Source organism: Opisthorchis viverrini, assembly GCF_000715545.1.
Source record: "Opisthorchis viverrini unplaced genomic scaffold opera_v5_162, whole genome shotgun sequence".
In the NCBI taxonomy this organism is placed as follows: domain Eukaryota; kingdom Metazoa; phylum Platyhelminthes; class Trematoda; order Opisthorchiida; family Opisthorchiidae; genus Opisthorchis; species Opisthorchis viverrini.
Genome location: NW_008751818.1, coordinates 591,514 through 606,333, shown reverse-complemented (window position 1 = coordinate 606,333; position 14,820 = coordinate 591,514). Strand labels below are relative to the sequence as shown.

The 14,820-nt window shown below is 44.7% G+C and overlaps 2 protein-coding genes across 2 annotated transcripts in view; one reads left to right on the top strand and one right to left on the bottom strand.

Annotated features, from left to right (window-relative positions):
• The window catches only part of T265_07202 (hypothetical protein), a gene marked incomplete at both ends in the record, with an annotated part of 47,970 nt that overhangs the window by 17,533 nt on the left and 15,617 nt on the right, over positions 1–14,820 (top strand). Inside the window, one exon of the mRNA XM_009172658.1 lies at positions 5,014–6,228. Coding sequence (XP_009170922.1) covers positions 5,014–6,228 — 1,215 coding nt within the window. The remainder of the gene's footprint in view (positions 1–5,013; positions 6,229–14,820) is intronic.
• T265_07201 (hypothetical protein) overlaps positions 6,832–14,820 on the bottom strand; it is a gene marked incomplete at both ends in the record, with an annotated part of 13,785 nt that continues 5,796 nt past the window's right edge. The window contains one exon of the mRNA XM_009172657.1: positions 6,832–6,912. Coding sequence (XP_009170921.1) covers positions 6,832–6,912 — 81 coding nt within the window. The remainder of the gene's footprint in view (positions 6,913–14,820) is intronic.

Sequence of the window (14,820 nt, the reverse complement as noted above, 5' to 3'; positions counted from 1 at the left end):
CTTGCTTAGATTGTTTGGACCTGTCTGTGTGCAGTAAGACCAGTCGGCCAAGGAGGTCTAGATCCTGTACCTGTCGTACCACATCTCCTAGCATTGTCAGTACTGTGACCTTCACTCCGTCACCTGAAGTGTTTATCCCATCGCATCAGGCAGGATTTCGGCTCATTTTCACATTACGTAAAATGTATTGGCCTCCGCACAGATACTACTACTAGCAATCGATGTTTTCCTCGACTTCTAAGGGGTCTTTGATTCTATAAACTTAGTACACATATTTGTGCGGCTGAGAATGCCATGAAAGTTTGTGAGTGTACTCTGCGTTCTGTGCTTCAACACTTATTGTTATTGAAGAGTTTGTATTGGGCTTTCCAAAACCTCATAATACGTGATATTTGCTAGAGCTGCCCCGTCTCATATTTGTTCAGTTGTGTCATTGATGCAACCAAGGGATCGTAAATTCAAGAATCGAACTTGTGCATGAAGAAAGCTAGTGATCTGGTATTGGAACTCGATTTTCGGCAGTTTACTTAATGTGTCCTGATTGGATTGTTGAGATTCGTTCCCTGTTTCATTATGCGGTTCGCGCCCTTGGAAATGCAAAATCTCGCCTCAAGGTTTGAAATCCCCTTTTTGATTTTAAGTTCCAGAGCGTGACACTACTGCTAGGTCTACGTATCTCAGCAGCGACCACTGTGACAGCGTTCCCGAAGTGCCAGCAATGTGTGCTTTTGTTGCCCCGGAAGCCAAAGGGCTGTGCATACAACGGCACTGTAAGGGTAAACGTAGCATAGCAAGATTTAGCAGCAGCACGTCCGCAACACTGGAACGGCAAACAAAACTTATCACGTTAGAACGTGCATTAAGTACGGCAAGTAAATTGCTCCTTTCCTCCCCAAACGCCAGCCGGTGAAAATTTTCCGGCAAATAAGATATGTGGAGCATGCTGGACCAGTCCGTCGATGGCGTCTTGCTCTGAAATGGTCCTCAGCTGCGTTTGTTCCATCGTTCTTGACCGCTTCCCTAGCCTCTGCTTTTTCTACGTTTAGGCCGGTGGACGTGTGCACTGGGTCGTTGCACGTACAGATCACGCTCTAACTTGCGTGTACTTGCGCTCGAAGGCTGCGTGCACTTTGACACAACAACCACATTCGTCACCTGTTTCCTTCATTTACTCGATCTCAGTGCGTAGCCCACGCACTCGCACTCCGAGGCCCGATGAAGGAGCGTCTAGTTGCTGCCAATAATGGGTGTGACGAGAATAGGAACGGACTGGCATGATACTTCCTGCACGTTGCGGCATAGTCAATTGTTGAATTTGGCACTATGATGGGAATACCAACACGGGAGTTAAGGTTCTGGATATGGGTCGTTATGAAAGTAGGTATTATGCAGATTTCAATCATTTGCGTGCCTTCGCAACTCATTTTGGATCTCTTTAAATAACTCGTTCGAGAAGACTTTGCTCGATCCTCAAATTCTGCGTTTTGACTGACTTGAGTTATCGACGTCTCGGTAAAGCAAATAATTCCACTATATTGTCCATCTACTTTCGGTGCGCGAAAACAGACTTATTCAACACTGGGTGATCTGTACGTGCAGTTAACAGGATTTATGTGTACTTTAGTTTGTGAAATACAGGTGGCGCGAAAACAGACTTATTCAACCACTGGGTGACTGTAACGGCAAGTAACAGGATTTATGTGTACTTTAGTTTGTGAAATACAGGTGACCTAATTACCTATCCAGTGACTCATCATTTATCTGTAACTTCCCCACCAGAGTAAATATCGGTATTAGAGTGGCCATGGGCGCATATGTAGAGAATGCCAGGGAGCGTGTTCGGATTCCTGCTTCAGACCAAGCTCGCCAACAATTGTGCTGTTCTACCCTGAATGTATTATCAGCGTGGTTGCTCAGCAGAAAACATAGCAGCATTTATCTGCATTAGTTATGTGTGGCTGAGTGATTTATGGAATTTTGAATTCACATCATTCATCAAAACAGTTTGTTCCGCTTAGTCGAAACACACGTAGGGATGCTCCCTTGTGGAATAGCCAGAGTAGCTTCGCCCGGACAGGAAGGGAGATTATTTTGAGCGCAGACTTCATCTAGATCGCACATTGCTGTTCCACTGTGTTACATATCCATCTATCGTCTTACCTGTAAGCGCACCACTCCTGGGCACGAATTTCTCGTCATCCGTTCACAGGGCCCGTACTCGTGTGACTAAAAACCAACTTTAAACGATCTTAGTTATGAGGTGAAAACAGGATGACCGTACTCCTAAATCTTCGTGTTTGGCTCTGTGCTATTCACGCGTCGGTCACCACGTCCTGATGAGGACACGGGTTACGTTGTCCGCACTTCACACCGTTAGGTTCTATCGATTGTATGTGGATAAACCAACTGCACACATTTGCAGCCAACCGGTCGCGTTCACGTTCGCGGTATAGCCTGTTCAAGCACGAATTTCTGCTGGCATTTATCGCCCGTCAGGACCCACTTCGCTCGTGTGACCATTCCTATCCACACCTGTATTCTTTGAGGTGGTGTTCCATTCTAACGTCCTTACTTCGTAGAAATGTTTCCGTCTGATTTGCCACTGAATATAGTCTGAGGTAGGATCACCAAAGACGTCGGTAACAGCTGATACGTAGCCCAATCATCCCATGCTACCTCCGTAGCTCACTTTCGGCAAACCGAAGCCGGTGGTAGCTGTTCGCCTCAGTTGACCTCAGTGGTCCGCACTAATGGTTCAAGATAACTGCAGGGAAATCGGTCCCTGAACCAGTCGATGTTAATTTCCCCAACACTTGGTTGAAACTGTATTCTATCACATTTCCTGGCATGACTGTAAGTTATTGAGTTGTGAAAATCTTATTAGTACTGTGTTCGTATAGCACGCTTGCTTCGAATTCATCAGTGGAAATGGATATTTTACATTTCCAAAAGGAAATCAAAATACCTGAATTCTTAGTGATCGTTCACCCCCATTCGTGTGAAAATGGCCTTAAATAAGTTGCTTGTAGGTCTAATACCTTTCACCTCATATGAAGTCCTTACACCGATTTGCACTCAGAGGATGTTACGGAAGAATGGTTCAATTTTTCGTAAAGTTTCAGATATGAGAAAGATCTTGGGACCATAGGATCCGTGGTTACGGAACCGCATCCGCTCAGTTCACCTCAACAAATTCCTTTTTTCGAGTCTAGAAAACTATCTTCATCTGTAACCTTACCCATGACATCACATAACTTATTTGTATCCACGTGGTCACTCGGGTGCCGAATGTGCGTCTGATGCAATGTTTGCCGACTGTTCGGTCTCGCTCGAAGATGGGATTCAAGTTGCCGAACACGTCAATTCTGTACTTATTGCGTGTGCATGTGACCGCACTCTCGATTACCCTAGGGTTCGGGAAAAACAGTTAGGTTTGACTCTCGTATGGTGACTTAACTAGAGATCCTGCTGTGACAGAGCTCTACAGCCGTCCATATTCATGGTAATTGACACAAGCTGTGAAAAACATATTAATTATTTCCTTAGCCCTGATTTGATATTGATTGAAATGGATAGGGGAAGCCTGCAAATGAAAAGCAAGCGATTCGGATAGTTAGAACCTTTCATCGTGATGTGTCGGGTATGCTTCAATTGGTGGTGGGAAGTTTCGTCATAATATTTCGGCTCCCGTTGCATCCTCACAGAATTATACTTTTCTGGTACAAAAGTGTGCAATCTGTCGGATACGATATTTAGTTTTCAGAACAGCCGCGTGTTGTAGCTCGGATGCATTTATTAATAATTGATCGCTTGGCTGTTGACCTGTTGCCGGGCTTGGCAGTTGACGTGCGAACGTTTTTCCACCATTTGATGGTACACCATCAGGACGCCGATGATGTTCTCATTTTCGCAACCGTTGGGTTGGTGGTGACCGTACCAAGAACAACAGTGATTGCACACTGTTCAATGAGGCGGTGTCTTAGTGATGATCAGCTACTGCTTGCAGGTGAACTTCATATTAAGTCATTTCACGATAATTCGTCATTCTAGTTACGCTTTGAATTCATAATCGTGTTTTGTGATTGAGATGCTGCTATTGCACTCCATCGATCCAACAGCGATAGTACTCTGCCACTTTCAGATATCATGTCTGGATCGAATCCTAAGTTAGATTATGGTTTCCAGCAGTCGAGTGTGTAGAACACTATTGATGTAGGCAGTGTGTTTACCTCGACGGTACCTTTCGCTCTTCCGATTCACGAACACCGTAGTCGACCGTGGTGGTCTTAACTTCACTAGTATTCGTTAGTGTTTTGTGAAGCCCTTTTATTGCTCTTCTTGGGAGACTTCGTCTACAACACCGTCCCCACCCACTTGTTCAGCGCGTTGGTCATCTTGAGCACACGCTCGTATACAACTGAGCACACTGTGGGGTGCCAATAAGCTTTCAGCCCAGTTAGAGCTGAGCTTTGATTTTTACACCCGGTTGACAGGTTATTTGTGCATGTGTGCCACAACAGCGTGTGTGCTTCTCCATTTGTGTGTCAGAGTTTGTGTATGATTGTCAGATCTTGTATAAGTGGATCATCTCATACTCACCTGATAACTCTAACTGAGGTGAAACCAATTGTTAATAACGATAGTGTGTATGCGCGTGCGTGCGGTAGATATGAATTTGTGTACCGACTCGGAGCCGTTCAGGCTACTCTGAACGCCAACCTGTCTCTCTCTCGCTCGTGCTCTGGCGCGACCTGCGTTGGTGTCCCCGCCGTTAGAGATCTCTAGTCACCAGGCTACTGTTAGCCTTATTAATAGTCGTAATTATCGCTATCGGTTGCGTTGGTTCACTCCGTTGCATACACCTATGCTCAGCTAACTTATAAACAGCATTAGCTGAAGTATTTCTTGGTGCTTCATGTGTCCACCATTGTTCATCTTGAAGTTGGCGGTTTGTTCACGCTCACTACTATCGCCACCGTCTGTGTAACTAAACTGCTTTCTTGTTACCTTCAGACGGAATGTTTATCTCCGTGTCACACACCCTACTCAGCCACTCCACCGAGCACATCCAGCAGTAAAATGGCGACGGAATCGACTTTGCCCCAGTTTCCTAATTCATCTGCATCCAAACGTTGTCGCTTCAGCGGTCCAGACCACGTATTCCCCACAGGATCACTTATTTCCTGCTTGCCCCACAGCAGCAACAACAACATGAGCACCAAGCCCTTACCTGCTTATGCACCACCACCACCACCACACGCATATCGTCAGCTCTCCACACCTTACGATTTCAACCAATCCCTTACTAATCTGTCCCATCACATTCGGCACTCAACTTCTGATGAATCATGGTCTCACTCTTCTCAGCTTCCGCAACATGCATTGGATTCCTCTGCTGTAGCGAATGTTCATTTCAATAGCAGTCATGTGCAAGATATCCGTTCTAGACATTCTGTTTCTGGCTATCCTGTGTTCCCGACTTCTCAGTCGCCGGCCACTGCGTGTCCGACTGCATTCTTCCCCCCTGATCAGCACCCGAATGAGTCGTCTGTCAGGCGTTCGGTTTCTCTGACTTCACCCTATGTGAACACAGATGTGAGTTCTATGAGGAGCCAGTATTCCCATACATCTTTCGGCCATTCGCGTGACCGGACCATACTTGACTCTCTCGTTCCATCTTCCTTGAGTTTTGGTGCCAATTTAAAGTCTCCACACCTGGGTTCCACTTCACCCGCCTGTGTCACTCCTACTTCCGGTTCTACTTATCCGCGGGGTATCACAGCCCATACTACTGGGCCACCTGAGTCTGTTTCCTTCGTATCCGAACTTCAAGGTGGTGCAGGGGAGGCTCCAAATCGGAGTCTCTCCGACGGCACTGGAGCGTCTGGCGAAAGTGTCGAGAGTGACATTGATCTGGAGCAAGAAAATCAGTATACTACCGATTCGGAGGAGCGCGACCACGATTATGATGATGATGACGATGACGATTACGATTACGACAGCAGTTCCTCGAGCGATGAACCGTCATCAAGTGATTACGTTTCCTATGGTACTAATGAGAGCAAACTAGCTACTGATTGTTCCTTCAACTCGGCTGACCAGAGTTTCGGTGCGAACAACAACAACAAGGGTTTGTTCCGGAAAGTCCCACTCAATCTCCCTCAATTGTTCAATGCGGCCGCTGACCACGATCAGAAATTAAATGAACTGATACAGCAGTTTCTTCCGGTGAGTCCATTTTTGTATAATGCTTCGTTCGATGCTTTTTACTCACCGAATGTAGCCAGTTTCCTTAGGTGCGTCTAGGTCGGGCATTTTATCCTATAGCATGCACCAAGACCTCATTAATAGGATCGTCTTCGAATCAACAAGTTAATTCCCTTCGATTGAAGTATTGGTCTATTGTTACCTGTGATGATTATTCGAGTCCTTTACCCCAGGGGTTCTGAAACTCTGCCACATAATTCCATTCTTGTACCAACGAACAACGATACATCACAACTCCTCCTTTTTACATCGCCCAAAGAAGACAGTTTGACCAACTTGACTAGGAAAAATCCTTGATTTTTACGCACGCCATCTACTCCATCGCAAGAACCCTGTGATTAATGAGTAACCTATTCTGGTCCCGGTTTATTTTTACCTATAGACTGGTGCAAAGCTGACTTCCGCAGCGATTTTTTCATCCGCATTGTAGCTAGTTCATCACCTTCGTCATCATCATCATCAGCACCAGCAGCATCAGCAGCAGTGATCAATTGGTGCTATCGGTGCTGTTCGACTCGGTTGTGTCCAGTATTTCTCTCAATAGAATTACACTATTTCCCCTCCCTATCCGAGTGAGTAATAACGTAGGATGCATTGCAACTTATTGGAAGTGATTTTTGCCGGCTGACCGGCCGTGAAGCGCAACTGCAAATGTCAGATAAGCAAAAGCAGCATGGCAAGTCCACTACACCCATTTTCCTATTGTAATGTTGATGGGAACTCGGGAACTACGTCTATCTGATAATCCACAGGAAAGACAAAGTTGATTGTAAGCTGTTGAAGTCTTTCCAGCAACCTTCTGAGTAGCGTGTTGTCATTTTGAACCTTGTTTTCAGTTTCCGAACATCTTACAAACGGGGTTGATGTTGCTGCCAGCCGGAGTGCTTTGACAGTACAAGGGGATTAGGGAGGGAGATACAGTACCTAGTTTTGCCTAGTTTAGGTGCACCACACTGTGGCAGCAGATGTTAACATGCTGTCACGGACGTAAAACCTCTGGTACGGGATGGCTTCGGGTGGGAGGACAGGTAAGCGTGCAGCAATCCAGCTACGTAGTCGTGTTCTACCGGGTCTTCTAAGCGATTAACGTCCATCTGTTTGAGATGGCATTTTTGATGTCCACTGTTAAGTTTGCTGGTGTTAGGACGTGATCAGAGTTAACTCAAATAAACAGCCTCTTCATCGATAACTGACCGACATGCAGTAACTTCGCTGCTGTCGGCAGTTAGGAGATGGTGGACACTAGGGGACCCACTGATACGTGCCCTGTCAGAAGTTGGCACATGAGAGAAACAGACGGTCATCCTCATCCTGTCTAAAGCAACAATGTTATTACGCGCTTTAATCACCAGTTCCTGCATGTATCGGAGCTACAGTTAGCTGATGAATGCACCTTTAAATTTAAGAGGTTTCGTTTTTTTCGTGTTTCGAAGTTTCTGAATGCAAAGTCCAATCACACAATTCTACAATTCATAGGGACCCGATGGAACGGGGTCGATTCAATAGTTACACGAGGTGATATTATAACATAGTCCCGGTCTGTTGCTGCAGCATGGTGATCCCCAGATAACTGTAATCTGTATAATTTATCGGAATAGTCGTTCGTGGAACATAGGGTAATATCCGTACTGAAGTTTTAGAGGGACGTGTTTCATATTCGACAACTCCACGGTCTGGACACTTGTAGCCTCTCAGCTTGTCACCAACGTGGTTGTGACTTTGACTACCACCAAGTTAAACTATCCTAGTTGCTAAGGTACTCTTACCGGACAATTTTTAAATCACCTTGTGGATTGAGATTGTTGGTATGGGTGAATGTTACTACAGTAGTGGTACATCAGTCGATGCTGCGGTTGTTAGAAATGTTGAATGTGGGCAATGAAAGATAGGGAGGAAGACATAGGTGAGGGTATTGAAGACAGGTTTGGTGGAGAATTGGTGTTACCGGACCACCGTTACCTCGGTCGAGTAGTGAGGCGGAGCGCTATTGCACGTGAAGTTCTGTTGCGGATTCGTTATGTGGTTAGCATACCCCCGGTTGCCTAGACCGAAATAGAAGCTGTCTTTGAGGTCATTTAACCTCATTTACAGGTAAAAGCCCATCTGTGGGTTTCGAGTCATATGACTTCAACACGTTTTCCTAACTGATCAATATTTGGCATTAAACCGACTTGTTCCTACATAAGGGAGGATTTATGGCCAGTTACCACGTGTGGTCATCTACATCATTTATCTGTTTAGCTGACTTTTGAAATTTTCCATCCCATTCTTCACATTTTGGTGACCAATGAAACAGGTTATCTTGAAGACCTGTTTCCTATTGCATTAATTCATCCCGGACATCTCGAGGATTACGTGTGTATTGTCGACAAACAGATGCATCCACTTCATCCACGCAATCCTGAATTTTGGGACATTTGCTTGAAATTGAGTTCAGGTATGTGAAGGCCGCATAAAACGCTGGTCTCACCACCACCTGGCACTGTATGGCTTTAAGTGAACGTCACTCCGTGCTTTTCCACAAGCACGTTAGCAATTTAGTGAACTGCATCCATCAGATTGATGTTGTTCAACATGCGTCTAATGCGTCTTCTTATACCGAGTGTTAGAGGTCTTGAAGACACTAACGTCTTGCCGCTCTACCGGACGTTCGGCACGTAAAGTTCGTGCTTTGTGGCACTATTGAAAGGATGGGGAACTACGAACCCCGGGTGTTTCCTACCGCACGAATTTTTTTCAGATGTAGAAACTGGCAGAAAACCCCGAAAGATGAGTCGTGATAAAATACGCGGATATTTGAATCTTTCAGAGAAAACCACAGCAATTATCACATCTATGAACCAAATTGGGCTTTGTACAACACGAGACTGCAAAGTTGGGTGCGGTTGGGGCGTTATATACGGAAGTGGGTACGATCAACGGCTATACGTGACCTGAGAACGAGCGCACAATCCCCAACTATGACGCGAGGCCCACCACTCCTAGCGCAGAGAGAAGAAGACCAGACCTTGATGGGAGGGCTTTTTATTGCCTCAACCAAGGGCGACTTACAGTGTGAGCAACGTCATATATATATATATATTTCGGGCGCGATAAATCAGTTAGCGCACACAAAGTATACCTGGCCACTAGGAAAGGGCGCGGTCTTTTTGGACTGAGGGGCAACTTGGCGGAAAACGCGCGAAGTTTAAAAATTTAAAATTTTGGGAAAATAACCTGGCAATAACTCGAAAAATAAATGGTTTCTGGGATACTGACATCCCCAACAGGGGGTAACACAGAAACAGCGAAATACATGAATCCATCAAAAATGAAAGACAGTAATCTGTCTTGGGATGATTAGCTGGGACCTTTGAAAGACCTACATTAGTGCTCTCAACAGATCGTAATTTAAGCTACATTTTTTCCGACGTGACAAAATTGCAGTAGTCCTTCCGAACGACCGAACAAACAGGCTGTCGGCCCTTATGTGCATACCATCACTGAGTTGCCGGTGTGGTCGAGTGCTTTTCGCGAAAATGTGGCCTGTTATTTCTCCCTTACACGATATTCTTCCAGCTTGCCGTCCTATATATAGGCTACCATGAATTCGCTGTGCACTTATCTGGAATATTCGATTCTGAGTGACTCAACAACAATCAAAAGCGAATATCTTTCTTAAGTTGAGAATGTTCGGCAATCCTGTGGATTTGGTTGTGATTTCTTGTCCCATTGGATGGTTTCTGCTTGTCGCGCATTCTTCGAGGCGCAGTACGATTTTGTGCCGTCCTACCTTGCATCGGCTTTCTTTTCAGGCTTCTCGTTCATCCATAATTTACAACGGAATCCACTTGTTAGCGAAATACAGTCATTTACAAACAAATTTGATTTTGCGAGAGACTCACCTGGAATCCAGCTGAATCTCTCGTTTGTGATGTGCTGCACCAGACCGCCTCATGTCTTAGTTGCTACGATATTCGAGATATCGCGATGCATGTATATACGTAATGCACTACTTGTTTTCAGTTAATGTGCCAGCTGAAATATCTCACTCGTTATAAGGTTTCGAGAACGCGTACGCGTGCATAGACGAGTGAATATAGTGGTATTTGCGAACAAAGATCAGCAATATAGGACGACCTAACTTGTCTCATTTAGAATATTTTCTCCGTGGGATGGAGGATGCGCTGTACTAACCGGACGGACAAGTAGTAGCGTACGTACCTCATATTTTGATGTTAATGCAATGATGTACCATATAGAACGTTACTTCTGTCCTTCCTTATAACACCAGGAATACAATAGACAGCCCCTTGGGAATAGCAGCTTCATGGTCCACGAAATCCCTCGACATCGTCAAAGCTTGGAAAAATCTGTTGGACCGCTTCGCAGAAATCAACTTGAATTGTTTCACCTTGCTGTGGGCGTTCTGTTAAGTGAGGGACGAATTTAGTATGGAAGCTGTCTAACATTGTGTTAAATTCAATCAACTGAAATTTGACATGCGGTGACACTGCTGTATGGTGTGATATGAGATGCTGTGTTATTTTACCGTTCCTTGTTATAGAAATCTTTAGCTGTTGATCCACCTCTGGGGGGGGGGCTGATCATAAAAAACACACTTTGCTTCTCCGGTCAAACGTAGATTGGTAGTAAGCACTCCCTTTGGAGAGACCAACTCTTAGGACAGTCCACGCTTGGTCAGCCCTCTCTCGAGTGACAGGGGATAAATTTACGATTGTCCCAGTGGGAATACCAACCTTCATAAGAGACCACTTTTAATCCCTCCTCTCAACTATTCCTTCCCGATCGAGAAGGTATAGTAAATTTGTCTCCTCCCTACATTCTGCCTGCTGAGGCCACCAAAGGTGCTTTTATATTCGCCCTCCTCTATGTAGTACCTAACCATTCGAAGAACAGTCTAAGGACCAACGTCCTTTTAAGAGGTGGAAAATTGTGGTAGTTGTGCGCCTCACGGATGAATATCATGTTTTGACACCCTCATTCTCTTAGAAGGAACAATGCTGCCTTCATGCTATTGTTGAGACACCGAATGCCGGTAAAAATGTACGAGAGCTCAAAGCACAAGCTGCGCCTTCTGATCTCACCCATTTGACAGTGAGCGTCTTAGTGGTTATGGCCATTATCTGTGTTGTTGGTGCCTATTTATTTCCCCCAGTGTGGACTCTGACGAGGTCCCCATCATTGCACAATATCTGGGTGCGGTGGAAACTAGTGGATAACAGATGACCAGCTTCATAGTGCGCTGTGTCCGCTAATGACCACGTTTCACGTAGCTCTTGTATTACCGCTTTGGACTATCCAAACACATCGTCTGGCGTGTGGTCAGACTCTCACTTGATATCCTAATGTGCTGTTGTAAAAATAACACTCGTCTAGTGCTAAGGCCCCAAGGATTTGTGAGGTGTGCCGTAGTCTGTGAATCGTCAAAATGGATGACCACATCATTACAAAGTGGAACCACGTTATTAGTGGTTTGTAGCATGAATTTATGCCCATTTTCAGCCAGTGCGTATGATTTTAGAAGGAACGAATGATTTTCTCTAGAGGATGGTATTTTTAAAGAGATTCCCCACTAAATCACGTGTCTGGAGGAAGAATGTATTTTCCAACGGAGTGGCCTCTACTTTGAAGGCTGTGTCTCTTAGATGTGTTACTGTGTAACGTTTACGATGCTGTCTGACAGTACCGGTTGTGTTGTCAGATGATGAGGACCACTGGACAACAAAAAATCCAGAAATTTCCATGTGAATTCAACAAATGTGATACGTAACCGATTTGCGAAATTTACCGCGTTTCTCACTCGGGTTTGCCTATTCGTTGCTATGCGTGTTATCAGGTTTGCACATCCCAGTAGACTATTGAAATAGAATTTCATCCATTCACCTAATTGTGGATAACCGGGAATTCTACTTCACGGCGGTAACTCCTATTTGGACGAGGTTATTTTTTAGGGCTTAATGTGACTGAAAATCATGTTTGGAAACTTAAATCATGTTGAAAACAGACCTACATGCATTGCTACTAGTCATATGCTCACTTGGTTATGTTAATGCAGTATAACCTAACATGCTAATCTCTCTTGGAGTTGAAGTATGGTCCATCAAAAGGCATCAATTTGAAACCAGATTGCACGAGACTGGAGTCAGCTTATTTTAACTCTCTTAGAGGTAACTCGTTGTCGATCACAAAACTCGACTTGGATGATAACAGAGCAATAAATCAACAGTGTTGCGAAAGTGAAGCGCACGGAATTCGCTCACTTGTAATCCATGGAATGAAACGTAGATCGCGACATGTTTGCTACAGCCAGTACACTCGGTGCATTGGCTAGCCACAGGGTTCGAGCCTGATCCTAATAAGGTAAAATTATCCAGTGTGTGTGTCTATGGTGAGAAATCTGGGAGGATCGTGAGCACACAATTATCCGTGGATCGGTTACTGAAACTCCAGTTAGATTTAGGGATGCCTCTTAGACCTGTACTGTACACTTTCAGTAGGCGCTTAGCGTTGGTTCTGTACTCAACAAAGAATTGGTTGTCGTCCGATTACAGAAGGTCAGTCACATATACACTACATCCAGTCGTCCCTACACAACTTCAGTGGCTGGGACTAAAAACATCTGTATCCATCGGAGGATCAGGTTTGCTGTGAGTGGTCATCACGCATCCGCTATTCTAGTCAGCAGCATGTAGAAATTATTCTTCATTGTCGCTTTACTCCGATTTTTGGTGAACTGGAGGAATTCCCAGGTTTCCAGAGTGTGTGTCTACAAAAGTCTACAAGTGTCTGCAAGAGTAGACTTACGCAATTGGGGGCGCTAATTTACTGTTCATGTCGCCCCGGAAGCTGTTGAGAGGTGTGGGGACTTCGACTGGTGTTGTGTTTCACTCCATGGTATAAAATAACTTGGTAGGGTTCTTATGGAACTTGCACAGGATGGTCATGCATTGTGTGGTTGCACGAATAAATTCTGTATTTGTGTTGCTATCTCATCGAACCAGAAAATTACAACTGTAATGAACATGAATTTTTTAGCAAAGGATCTTAAGCTTGAACATCCCGTTGAAATTGAAGTGACTAGCCTCTTCGATGCTGTCAATTATTTCTCTGCCTTATTGTTCGCATGCATATTTACTGTGTACGCGACTAGGTTATTTGTAGATGTCATGTGACTGTCCTGCTTCATCAAAGACGTTGAGTTGTTCTGTATTTTACTTGCTCGGTAACTAGCACTTCGATTCCTTCATTTTCTGGATTATCAACCGTAAGTTTGGGGGAAAATGCGGATGAACTGCAACGGTTAAATCACTGAGGGAAACCAACTGCGTACCAACTGAACGGGCACATGTCTAGTCTGCGTACCTATTTTCCACCGGTTATGATTCCGTCTGAATTGCACCGTGCTAAGAAATACCTTGAGTCCCGTCTAGCTGTCAAGGTCTAGACCAGACCTTATTACCTAGCCCATTGGTCTCATGCCATCCTATGCTTGTTGCTGTCTGACTTTTAGGCTTCCTCCGCCATCTGACCTTTTTACCGTGATTTGGATTGTTCAAGTTGCCAGTTTCTCACTTTCTCGTTTCTGTTTTACACACGGTAACATTGAGAATACACACAATCTTTGGATGTCAATAAGTCATCGTGAATGAACTGTTAACCTTGACGCAGGCATACGTCGCAGGTCCCATCGGGCTTGCACGCGTGTAACCTCAACGTAGTCGCTGACATTGTACACTATCCATGGTATACCACTGTACCGCCAAAGAACGGCGGCATCCCCAATTGCTGCAAATTGGTGACGTCACCTCAACGAATTGTCCGGCTCAGTGAACAATGCAGCAAACATCTACGCGGCATAAACCTCGAACAGTCTCCTCAAATTCCTAAATTCTGGATTGTGGACCGTTATCTAATGACAGGAACAATCACAACACATAGTATAACCTCTCCCAAAAGTATTACTTCAAGCTTCATTCACTTGGAATTCTGTGGAATAGAACCTATGTAAATCGCTCGTTCAGCGAAGCTGTGCCTCGACTTCGTTTCTGCTTGTGTTTTGATGTTGAAACGGCAACGTCATGGCAGCCGCTTCAGCTGCACAATTCTCTCTAAGCAAGTTAGCTTGGTTTCATGCCATCCATCGATAAGCAACGTATGTGCACCAAGAACCGCATGAGAACACATGCCGAACAAACAGGATACGACTAGACAAATAAGTACACAAAATCCAGGGCAAAATGCGGGGTTATTTAATCGTGAAATAGATGTAGCCAGTTACTGTCACTTCTGTTTCAACCAGCCAATTGTATTGCTTTGTTTTTCGGACAAAATTCATGACTCCGGTCGAAAGAATCTTATGGTTTCGGTAAAAAGTCCCGTTTCGTATATATCTACTGTCCAGTTGTTTCTATGCTAACGAAATTTTCACGAGAGGGCTTGCTCACGTGGTCATTCCTCATTAACGAATAAGATGAATCGGTAGCTAATGTTTTTCGTAGTGTTTCATAATGTTTTTTTACATTAGAATAGTGGTGATTATATATATATATA